Below are 12,945 nucleotides of genomic sequence, written 5' to 3' on the forward strand. Positions count from 1 at the left end.
GCGCATTGGATAAACCTGCTGACGGCTGCCAAGCATGGAATGCATGGCTCTGCCGAGGAGTTGGTGACACCGCCACGACTTGCAGGCAGGCCTGCTGCCACCTCCTCTACTCCTCCTACTCCATCCTCTTCCATAACCTCCTTAGCTGAGTCCTCTTCTGCTGCTGCATCTTGCTCCACATCAACGGCACCCCCCCAGCTCCCCAGGTACTATTCCACATCCCGGATACGGCAGTGTCACGCCGTCTTGGGTTTAACTTGCTTGAAAGCATAGAGTCACACCGGACAAGCACTCCTGTCCGCCCTGAACGCACAGGTGGAAAAGTGGCTGACTCCGCAGCAACTGGATATCGGCAAAGTGGTTTGTGACAACAGAACAAATTTGTTGGCGGCATTGAAGTTGGGCAAGTTGACACATGTGCCGTGCATGGCACATGTGTGTAATCTGATCGTACAACGCTTGGTGCATAAGTACACAGGATTACAGGACGTCCTGAAGCAGGCCAGGAATGTGTGTGGCCATTTCAGGCATTCCTACATGGCCATGGCTCACTTTTCCGATATCCAGCTGCGAAACAACATGCCAGTGAGGCGCTTGATTTGCAACAGCCCGACACGTTGGAATTCAACATTCCTAATGTTCGACCGCCTGCTCCAACAAGAAAAATCTGTTAATGAATATTTGTATGACCGGGGTGCTAGGACAGCCTCTGGGGAGCTGGGATTTTTTTTGCCACGTTACTGGACGCTCATGCGCAATGGCTGTAGGCTCATGCGTCCTTTTGAGGAGGTGACAAACCTAGTGAGTTGCACCGAAGGCACCATCAGTTTTCTGATGTAGATGAGCGTGAAGAGGAAGAGGAAACGTTGTGGTCACCATCACCACCAGAAACAGCCTTATCAGCATCACTTGCTGGACCTGCGGCAACGCTGGAAGAGGATTGTGCGGAAGAGGAGTCAGAGGAGGAATGTGGCTTTGAGGAGGAGGAGGAAGACCAACCACAACAAGCATCCCAGGGTGCTCGTTGTCACCTATCTGGTACTCGTGGTGTTGTACGCGGCTGGGGGGAAGAACATACCTTCATTAAGATCACTGAGGAGGAGGAACAGGAAATGAGTAGCTCGGCATCCAACCTTGTGCAAATGGGGTCTTTCATGCTGTCGTGCCTGTTGAGGGACCCTCGTATAAAAAGGCTGAAGGAGAACGACCTGTACTGGGTGTCCACGCTACTAGACCCCCGGTATAAGCAGAAAGTGGCTGAAATGTTACCAAATTACAACAAGTCGGAAAGGATGCAGCATTTGCTAAATAAATTAAAAAGTATGCTTTACACAGCGTATAAGGGTGATGTCACAGCACAACGGGAATCTAACAGGGGAAGAGGTGAAAGTAATCCTCCTCCTCCCACGACCACGACGGCAAGGACAGGATGCGTTAAAGACGTGTTGTTGATGGAGGACATGTGGAGCTTTTTAAGTCCTACGCATCGCCACAGCCCTTTGGGATCCACCCTCAGAGAACGACTCAACCGACAGGTAGCAGACTACCTCGCCTTAACTGCAGATATCGACACTCTGAGGAGCGATGAACCCCTTGACTACTGGGTGTGCAGGCTTGACCTGTGGCCTGAGCTATCCCAATTTGCAATAGAACTTCTGGCCTGCCCCGCTTCAAGTGTCCTGTCAGAAAGGACCTTCAGTGCAGCAGAAGGTATTGTCACTGAGAAGAGAAGTCGCCTAGGTCAAAAAAGTCTAGATTACCTCCCCTTTATTAAGATGAATGAGGGATGGATCCCGAAGGGACTGACAGTGGGCGATACATTCGACTAAAAAAGGCCTGATGAGATGAGCTGCCTTGGGCTAAAAATGGTGACCCTATGTAGGAGGAACAGTCCCTATACTGCTCTGTGTCAGTGTGTATCAGGGTCCCTGAGTACAGGTGTCAATCCATATCTGCCAAGTGACCCTATGTAGGAGGAACAGTCCCTATTCTGCTCTGTGTCAGTGTGTATCAGGGTCCCTGAGGACAGGTGTCAATCCATATCTGCCAAGTGACCATATGTAGTGGGAACAGTCCCTATTCTGCTCTGTGTCAGTGTGTATCAGGGTCCCTGAGGACAGGTGTCAATCCATATCTGCCAAGTGACCCTATGTAGAGGAAACGGTCCCTATTCTGCTCTGTGTCAGTGTGTATCAGGGATCCTTAGGGTAGGTGTCAATCCATATCTGCCAAGTGACCCTATGTAGGAGGAACAGTCCCTATTCTGCTCTGTGTCAGTGTGTATCAGGGTCCCTGAGGACAGGTGTCAATCCATATCTGCCAAGTGACCCTATGTAGGAGGAACAGTCCCTATTCTGCTCTGTGTCAGTGTGTATCAGGGATCCTTAGGATATGTGTCAATCCATATCTGCCAAGTGACCCTATGTAGGAGGAACAGTCCCTATTCTGCTCTGTTTCAGTGTGTATCAGGGTCCCTGAGGACAGGTGTCAATCCATATCTGCCAAGTGACCCTATGTAGGGGGTACAGCCCATATTCTGCTCTGTGTCCGTGTGTATCAGGGATCCTTAGGATAGGTGTCAATCCATATCTGCCAAGTGACCCTATGTAGGAGGAATAGTCCCTATTCTGCTCTGTGTCAGTGTGTATCAGGGTCCCTGAGGACAGGTGTCAATCCATATCTGCCAAGTGACCCTATGTATGGGGAACAGTCCCAATTATGCTCTGTGTCAGTGTGTATCAGGGATCATAAGGATAGGTGTCAATCCATATCTGCCAAGTGACCCTATGTAGGGGGAACAGTCCCTATTCTGCTCTGTGTCAGTCTGTATCAGGGTCCCTGAGGACAGGTGTCAATCCATATCTGCCAAGTGACCCTATGTAGGAGGAACAGTCCCTATTCTGCTCTGTGTCAGTGTGTATCAGGGTCCCTGAGGACAGGTGTCAATCCATATCTGCCAAGTGACCCTATGTAGGGGGAACAGTCCCTATTCTGCTCTGTGTCAGTGTGTATCAGGTTCTCTGAGGACAGCTGTCAATCCATATCTGCCAAGCATAGGCGTGCGCACGGGGTGTGCCGGGTGTGCCTGGGCACACCCTAATCACACCTCCGTGCTGCACTGCCTCTGGGCAGACTGACATGTCGGGTCCTCGAACCGACACAGGAGGGGGCCCGGCGGCGTGCCCACAATGCCGCCAGGTGCGAGGCCCCTCCTGTCAGTCTGCCCTGACAGAGATCCGGCCTCAGTCTGCAGCTCCGCTGGGAGTGAGCTGCAGACTGAGGTGTCTCGCGATCTCCAGCCTGTAAGAGCGTTGCCGCGGCAACGCTCTGACTGGAGATCGCGAGACTCACCATGTGGTCTGCAGCTCACTCCCAGCGGAGCTGCAGACTGAAGAGAGAGGGCGCCCACTGGACCACCAGGGCAGGTATTTATAAACCCCCCTTCTACCCCCGTCACTAACTGCTCCACCACCCCCATCTACCCACTGCCCCCCCACCCCACACCCTTCTACCCCCTGTCACTCACTGCTCCCCCACCCCCATCTATTCACTGCCCCCCCACCCCCTTCTACCCCCTGTCACTCACTTCTCCCCCACCCCATCTACTCACTGCCCCCCCACCCCCTTCTACCCCCTGTCACTCACTGCTCCCCAACCCCCATCTACTCACTGCCCCCCCACCCCCTTATACCCCCTGTCACTCACTGCCCCCCACCCCATCTACTCACTGCCCCCCACCCCCTTCTACCCCCTGTCACTCACTGCTCCCCCACCCCCATCTACTCACTGCCCCCCCACCCCCTTCTACCCCCTGTCACTCACTGCCCCATCCAACCCCCTGTCACTGCCCCTACCCCCTTCCCCTCTACCCCCTGCCACTGCCCCTCTACTACCCCAACCCCTGTCACTACCCCTCCACTCCCCCACACCCCCTGTTGCTGCCCCTCTACCCCCCTAACCCCTGTCACTGCCCCTCTACCCCCCTTACCCCTGTCACTACCCCCCTACCCCCTGCCACTGCCCCTCAACCCCCCCTAACCCATGTCACTACCCCCCTACCCCCTGTCACTGCCCCTCCACTCCCCTAACCCCTGTCACTGCCCCTCTACCCCCTTAACCCCTGTCACTACACCCTGCCACTGCCCCTCCACTCCCCCACACCCCCTGTTACTGCCCCTCTACCCCCCCTAACCCCTGTCACTGCCCCTCTACCCCCTTACCCCGTCACTACCCCCTACCCCCTGCCACTGCCCCTCAACCCCCCCAACCCATGTCACTACCCCCCTACCCCCTGTCACTGCCCCTCCACTCCCCTAACCCCTGTCACTACCCCCCTACCCCTCCTAACCCTTGTAACAGCCCCTCTACCCCCTTAACCCCTGTCACTACCCCCTGCCACTGCCCCTCCACTCCCCCACACCCCCGTTACTGCCCCTCTACCCCTAACCCCTGTCACTACCCCCTACCCCCCCAACCCCTGTCACTGCCCCTCTACCCCTTAACCCCTGTCACTACCCCTGCCACTGCCCTTCCACTCCCCCACACCCCCTGTTACTGCCCCTCAACCCCTCTTACCCCTGTCAGTACCCCCCAACCCCTGTCACTGCCCCTCTACCCCCAACCCCCTGTCACTGCCCCTCCACTCACCCACACCCCCTGTTACTGCCCCTCTACCCCCTAACCCCTGTCACTACCCCTAACCCCTTACACTGCCCCTCTACCCCAACCCCTGTCACTAACCATCTACCCCTGCTACCTCCTGTCACTGCCCCTCCACCCCCCTACCCCCTGTCACCCACACAGTGCACCCCTCCCAATCATACACACTGTACCCCACACACATTGCATCCCTCACAATCACACACACTGTACCCCTCACAATTACACACACTGTACCCCTTACAATTACACACACTGTACCCTTCACAATCATACACACTGCACCCTTCACAATTACAACACACTGTACCTTTCACAAATACACACACACACTGTACCCCTCGCAATCACACAGACTGCACCCCTTACGCGCTGCACTGCTCACAATCACACACACTGCACCTATGTATATTTGTATTTGTGTGTATGCATGTATGTATATATATGTATGTGTGTGTGTATGTGTATATAAAAATACATATACACGCGGCGTGTGTTTGTGCTTTAGGGTGCACACCCTAATGCAACAGGCTGCGCACGCCTATGCTGCCAAGTGACCCTATGTAGGAGGAACAGTCCCTATTCTGCTCTGTGTCAGTGTGTATCAGGGATCATTAGGATAGGTCAATCCATATCTGCCAAGTGACCATATGTAAGGGGGAACAGTCCCTATTCTGCTCTGGGCCAGTGTGTATCAGGGATCATAAGGATAGGTGTCATTCCATATCTGCCAAGTGACCCTATGTAGGGGGAACAGTCCCTATTCTGCTCTGTGTCGTGAATCAGGGTCCCTGAGGACAGGTGTCAAGCCATATGTCAAGGTGTCAATATGTCATATGTCAGGTGTCAATCCATATCCATTGTGATTTAGGAATGTTAGATGATGTATGCCCTTTATGGATTAAAAGCAGACTCTGCATCAACTATGTAATTTTCCATGGGAGTTTTGCCATAGATCCCCCTCCGGCATGCCACAGTCCAGGTGTTAGTCCCCTTGAAACAACTTTTCCATCACTATTGTGGCCAAAAAGAGTCCCTTTGGGTTTTAAAATTCGCCTGCCCATTGAAGTCAATGGCGGTTCGCCCAACGTTTGAGGAAGTTCGCATTCGCCATTCACGAACTGAAAATTTTATGTTTGCGACATCACTATTGCTGAATGTTATTTGTATTCACTGATATAATTTGAGTGGTTGGACCACCGCGTTTTCAGCAATTATGAGATATAGGATATTCTGTTAAACTGACTGGGCAACTGCAGGACAGCTTCCTCATTTATTTAAGCATTAACTATTACTGCAGTCTCAAACAGGGATCATAGTGACCCATTTATTGTACTCTGATGGGAACAAATCTATTTTTCTGTACAATTTGTTTTTGTAAAATCTTAATGTATATATCTGATAACCAAACCCGAAATGTACTTACCTCTTGGTGGCTTCAGGGTACACATGATACCAGGGCTGGAGTTACATCTATGGTACATGTATGCACATTATTATAGGGTCCCCCGAAATAAAAGGCAGGTACCAGGAGTTTAAATAATTAAGTGGACATTGCAGGCATTAAAAAAAATATATAACAAAAACTTATATATTCAAATTTGAGAACTGCATATGTATGCATGCACATATTTTTTCTTGTAATGTATTGTGTTTGTATCTGTGACTATACTGAGTTATGCAGCTGTGTTCATGTATTCAGGGTTAAAGATAATATTATAAGCGGTAAGAGTTAAAGTTAGAGAGATGTTGATGTCACATTTAGATTACATAGGGGTGTTTTATTGTTAAAAGCTTAAGAGGGGTTATAATTGTGGTAATAGAAGTGCTTAGAATTATTGGGTTTAGATTGGGTGGGGTTAGATTTAGTACTGGGGTACATTGCGTATTTAGTTTTATAAGTGGTGTTAAACATAGGATTAAGATATTTGCTTCAGTTCCAGGCTTTGAGTGCTTAAATTTGGGATTCAACTTTGTTTTGACTTTGTGAGGGGTAACATTTAGAGTTAAAGGGACACTCCAGGCACCCAGACCACTTCTGCTCATTGGAGTGGTCTGGGTGCCAACTCCCACTACCCTTAACCCTGCAAGTGTAATTATTGCAGTTTTTTTTAAACTGCAATAATTACCTTGCAGGGTTAAGTCCTCCCCTAGTGGCTGTCTATTAGACAGCCACTAGAGGGAACTTCCTGCTCTATAGCACAGGTTTTCTGTGCTAGAGCGTCGCTGGATGTCCTCACGCTGTGTGAGGACCTCCAGCGTCGCTCTATTCCCCATAGGGAAGCATTGAAATTCATTTTCAATGCTTTCCTATGGGGTGCGCTAATGCGCTAATGCGCATGCGCGGCATTGCCGCGCATGCGCATTAGCTCTCCTCGGCCGGCGGGCGAGATCAGTCTCGCCCACCGGCCGACGTAAGCAGAAGGAGGAGCGGCGGGGGAGGAGGAAGCAGCGGCGTGGGACATGTCACTGCCTCTGGTAAGTCACTGAAGGGGTTTTCACCCCTTCAGCAACTGGGGATTGGGGGGTGGGAGGGAGAGGGACCCTCCAGTGCCAGGAAAACGGATCGTTTTCCTGGCACTGGAGTTTCCCTTTAAGGATAAAGAGGTGTTTAGGGTACACGAATGTGGAGTTTGAAGGGTTATTTGTGAAATACTCACTCTCCTGTGAGAGAGTTGTAGTATCTATCGTACACAGTGCATCACTCGGTTCTGTCTCTAATCCTCCTGCGAGGTATTTCCTGTGTGAGTGGCTGATGGGCAGATGGAAATGGATCCCTTCCATTTCCTGTCTAGCCTCACACACATACATGTCTGGTACTTGAATTGGCACCCATCAAATTATTTTGCATTTATAAGAAGTTGCATTCCTATAATATTGACATTGATTTAATATTTTTGGATACATTTTTCAAATGATTTAAAGGGACACTATAGTCACTAGAACAACAACAGCCTATTGTATTTGTTCTGGTGAGTATAATCATTCCCTTTAGGCTTTTTCCAGTAAAAACTGTCTTTTTGGTGCAAAGGTAAGTGCACCTTCGTCAGTGGACCCGAAACGCACGTCAGGTTGTTGTGACATTTTAAATGGGCAAGTTATTTCACGTTTGTTTTTAGCTCATGTATTTACATCCAAGCACACTTTCTTGCATGATGATTTGAATCATATTACTCTGTTTCCATTATTTCCTCTACCTGTCTAGTTAGATTTGAAGATAGAGAGGCTTGTTCTATCCTACTCTATCTGTCCTGTGTTGGCTATATTTAGACTGGGTACAGCACAGGAGTTTTGTGGTCCTGGTACCTGCATCAAGCATTCGGATTATACTCATGTGAGAATAAAGGCATTCCAGGTCTCTCTTGCTCTCTGTACACTATTCAAAGGGGAGATCTGTGTATACCTAATGGCACTTTTACTCTATTAGACAATCTGTCTAGCCATAGGAACCTCTGCTTTGGTATATAATCTAATGAATTCATTCTTCTAGATTAACCCTATTTTGCACACTGCCCCTATTGGTTCATATAATAAAACTCCAGAATGTTACCTTCTTATTGTGTAGTAATATGAGGTAGAGGATAGCCTTTTTAGGCTTAGGATTTCATTATTTATTAGTATTATTTTGTTTCTCTCCCCCCGCCCCTCCCCCTCTTTTTTGTCTTGTTACATTTATTTTTCTCTTACCATAGCTGCTTATCATTCATTAAGGATACTGCTATATATCCAGGGGGCATTCTTTTCACGGTTTGTGAGATTTTGGCCTTCATTTTGTTTTGGATAAAAAATATATATTTCTGTTTCAGTGTTAATATTTCAGACCCACTCTGATTCAGAGGTATATGATATTGTACGAATTCTTTGCCCCTCAATAATTATGTTATAATAAAAGTTAAAAATAGAATTGTGTCAATATACATACATACACTGCATGGTGACCTAAAATGACCTATTTATATACCCATGTAAATAAATATTTAGAATGTCTCTGTGAGATGGAGAAGGATTGCATGATACACTTGGACATAGGTTTGCTTCTCTGACTTTGATTTCATATTGTTTGATAAGGTTTTAAGCTGATATCATATTTTTGAATAAAGGTTAAAAATATATATATTTTAAATATATTTAATATATTATATATAGAAATTATTAATATACATATATAATTATTAATATCTAATATTATATATTTTTTGCAATATTCAGATTTATTTATATATATATATATATTTATTTTTTTCAAATTATTGAATACTTTTAAAAGTTTAGCCAAAAATAATACATAATTTAAGCTTATCCAACAATATTAAATAGAAGCTTCTATTGGGTGAGGACCGAGGATACATGTGTGAATCCATATCAAAATGCTAAATTTTGCACATATATACATAGGTTTCAAATATTCTTCAAAATATTAAAGCACTTTAAAGGTTGATTAAAACTATTGAATCATTTAATTACAAGAGATGAAAATTTCCCCCATCACACGTCATACATTTTAAAGTATTTGTTTACTGTAAATATTAGTAGTATGTTCCAGACCTGTTATAAAAATACAATCAGTAATTGCGCTTTCTGTTTTAATTAGCTCCTGTAACCGGCCTCCAGCCAACCATTATTTTATTAATAAGTGGTATGACATTGGTGATTATCGGGATTCTGGCAGCTGTGTTTTGTCGTTCTAAGAGAAAGAGTTCTTCGCAGCGAATAAGTCATTAAAGTTCAGTCTTCTTTTAACAGGGTAAGACTAACTGGAGTTTGTACACAGATTATTCTTGGGCTAGGAGAAAGTAATAATTAAATAAACAATAAAAAATAGTTTAATGTGCCTTTGCCATCCAAAGTAAAAACAAGAAGATGTTTGGGGTATAAGGGGAGGCAAAGAGATGAACCCTACCACTTCATTCTATAATGGCACCCTCGGTTCCTCACTTGTAAAGTAGCAAGGAAACTGATGGTAGCTGTGGCAGAAATTATTCATGACTGTACCCAGGGACGTTTTAGCCGTGAGGCAAACAAGGCATTTGCCTTGGGCGTCATTTTCCAGGGGGCGGCAAAAAAAGCTGCCCCCAAATGCCCAGGGCAAATGTCTTGTTAGCCTTGCGGCTAACTGACATGCTGGCGGGCTGTTGGGCGGTCAGGGGGCGCGGGCGTGCGGCTGGGCGGCGCTGGCGTGCGGCTGGCGAGGGAGCACTTCCTCTGAGCTGTCTGCTCAGCTCCCTTGCGTGCCGCAGAGTGAGGCTGGGAGCCGGAATATGACGTCATATTCCAGCTCCCAGCCTCACTCTGCGGCGCTCAAGGGAGATGAGCAGACAGCTCAGGGGGAGCTCTCCCTCGCCAGCCGCCCGCCAGCGCCGCCCGCCAGCGCCGCCCAGCAGCCCGACTGGCAGCCCCAAAAGACCCCAGGGAGATAGAGACCCCCCCCCTCCCCCAGCATTCCTAAAGGTAAGGAGGCTGTGGGGGTAAATAAAAAAATAAATAAAATGTGTTAATATGAGTGAGTGTGTGTATGTCTGTTAGTGAGTGTGTCTGTTAGTGAGTGTGAGTGTGTCTGTTAGTGAGTGTGAGTGTGTCTGTTAGTGTGTGTGTCTGTTAATGTGTGTGTCTGTTAGTGTGTGTGTCTGTTAGTGAGTGTGTCTGTTAGTGAGTGTGAGTGTGTTTGTTAGTGTGTGTGTGTGTGTCTTACTGTGTGTGTCTGTTAGTGAGTGTGTCTGTTAGTGTGTGTGTGTGTGTCTGACTGTGTGTGTCTGTTAGTGAGTGAGTGTGTCTGTTAGTGAGTGTGTCTGTTAGTGAGTGTGAGTGTGTCTGTTAGTGTGTATGTCTGTGTGTGTGTCTGACTGTGTGTGTCTGACTGTCTGTGTGTGTGTGTCTGTTAGTGAGTGTGTGTGTTTCTGTTAGCTAATGTATGCGTATCTGTCAGTGAATGAGTGTGTGTGTGTATTTAGAAGGTGGGGCGGGGGGAAGGGTTGGGTGGGGGTGGCGGGGCAGGGGGGGAGGGAGGCGCCTGAGTTTTGTCCTGCCTAGGGCAGCACAAAACCAGGATACACCACTACATTCATGGATGCACATGTAGATGGTTTTATTTAAAGGAACACTATAAGGTCATGAACACAAACATGTATTCCTGACCCTATAGTGTTAAAAACACTATTAAGCCCCCCTGACCTTCCCTGTGCCCCTAAATATAGTAAAATGTTACCTTTATTCCAATCTGTTGGGGCTGGCTCTGCCCCTGTTTTGCTTCCTTGGCTGACATCATCAGAAGTGATGATCTCAGTCAATCACAAGGTTTCCCCATAGGAATTTTCATAGGAATTCTGATGAGGTGGGCCGGGCGGGGTCAAATGCCATCCTGGCCAATCAGCATCTCCTCATAGAGATGCATTAAATCAATAAATCTCTGTGAGGAAAGTTCAGTGTCTCCATGCAGAGGGTGGAGACACTGAATGCACAGGAAGCACCTCTAGATGGACATCGAGACTCACTGGTCTCTCATGTATTTCACATATTTGCTTGTTGTACTTAATAATGGTGACCTCAATTTGATATTGTTGGATACGTTTTTCAAAAAGGTTTTAGCATTTTGGCATAAAGTTTAAAAATGATTTCATTTTGTGATGAATAGTTAAATTTTTGTAATTTAATGTTGAAAATATAATTGTAAAAGTTTATCCAAAAATATTAAGTAGTTTGTAAAGGTTATCCAATAATATTAAATTGAGACTTAAGTGTTATATTACCAATATAATCTGGTTAAATATCCATTTCTTTTAATCGAGTAGATATGGTGTGTTTTATGTTGCTTTTATAAGATCTGCAACATATGTGTAAATGTGCACAGTTTCTTTGAAATGATGTTAATAGTTTTTGAATATTTTGTCTCTCCAGTCCCTTCTCGGAGTATTCGTCTTCATCCATGCTTCTGCTTTGAGATCTTTTTGGGCCTACTCATCTACTTTTGATTCGAGTTATTGTATCTACTCTTCTGTATCTGTGCTTCTGACTGGAGTCCTTGCTGGAGCTACCTGTCTATCAGGAGGCATATAGCTGGAGTCCTACTTTGGCTATTCAACAACTACTGAGTGCCTCGTGTTTTATTTTTTTTTGTTACACATTCTGTTAACTGGATTGTACCAGCTTTATCCAAAGCATAAGCTTTGATTTTACTTCTAAATACATCTAACAAGCTTTTCCCAAGAGCTCTCAAGATAACTTTAAAGAGCACTATAAATATAATAATTTCTGATTGTGTATCTACAAATCTGTAAAGTCAAGAGGACTTATATTCTACTGATCCACTACTACCAGCCATGATGATGTCTGCATGCCATCCCCTCTTGAATTAGGTCAAGATTTCCACTAATTCCAGGAGGACATGATCATGAAGCCCACACGTATAAATTTGGATTCAACATTACAACTTGGCGTGGCATTTTCAGGACAGACTGGTCAATGGGCTGACTATTGGAATCCTTATCGACTATCTAGTAGATTTGGAACACTATAAATATATTATATAGCAATACAACTGATCTCCTGCTAATGGCAGTAACTTTTCAAGATATTGAATATTCTACAATTGTGTCAAGAACCTACTGTATTTATTTTGTCAGTTTTTGATTTTGTTGTCTATATAAAGACAAACATCTGTAATGAGAGGCTTTACTCTGTCTGATAAAATATAGCTCTGATATGTCACATCTGTTGATTGCTCTCTTTATATTCTTGAAAGAGCCTTTCAACGCCTCGGATATTTTAAAGATTTATTAGTCACATTAGCTTTAGCAATTTGAAAACTGTTACTGTCCATTATTTGAAGTTGGATACCAATATTAAGTGATTTCAATTTTATTTGTACACAAGTTTCCAAGCTTTATATAAGTTACCAAACATTATAAAAAGAAATCTTATTTTATATTTGTATAATTTTATGTTTGTGGTTTTTTTTGTTGTATTTTTTAACATTTGTTTTTCTAAAGCTTTTCTTTTCTCATAAGAAATCCCTACATCATTCAGATATCCTGGAAGGAAAAATGGAAACTATGAGATTAAAAATAACAAGTTAACATATTTGAAGGTTTGATGTAATGGGAAGCTTGAGAGATCCATAAAAAAAAAAACACAAGAAAAATATCTTAAAGGTCACATTTTACATTAGTAACTATGAGATTTTTTTTGTGTGATAAGTGTGATAGCGTGTGTGAGAAAGTGGCAGTTAATGTGGAAAAGAACATAGACAAAATGAAATTCCAAAGGGAATTAAGTCTTGGAGCAGCATCAGAA

At 45.4% G+C, this 12,945-nt stretch overlaps 1 protein-coding gene across 3 annotated transcripts in view; it reads left to right on the forward strand.

The window, feature by feature from the left end:
• The window catches only part of LOC134602114 (OX-2 membrane glycoprotein-like), a 43,296-nt gene extending 30,719 nt beyond the window's left edge, over positions 1–12,577 (forward strand). For 2 of the 3 annotated variants that reach the window (XM_063446655.1, XM_063446646.1), the window contains exons 8-9: positions 9,251–9,403; positions 11,551–11,639. In XM_063446655.1, coding sequence (XP_063302725.1) covers positions 9,251–9,381 — 131 coding nt within the window. In that variant the 3' untranslated portion in view covers positions 9,382–9,403; positions 11,551–11,639. Of the gene's footprint in view, positions 1–9,250; positions 9,404–11,550 lie in introns of all 3 variants that reach the window. The other variant, XM_063446664.1, reaches the window with a different exon arrangement.
• The last annotated feature ends 368 nt before the right edge of the window (positions 12,578–12,945 follow it).

The sequence above is a fragment of the Pelobates fuscus genome, chromosome 1 (assembly GCF_036172605.1).
Source record: "Pelobates fuscus isolate aPelFus1 chromosome 1, aPelFus1.pri, whole genome shotgun sequence".
Lineage (NCBI taxonomy): Eukaryota > Metazoa > Chordata > Amphibia > Anura > Pelobatidae > Pelobates > Pelobates fuscus.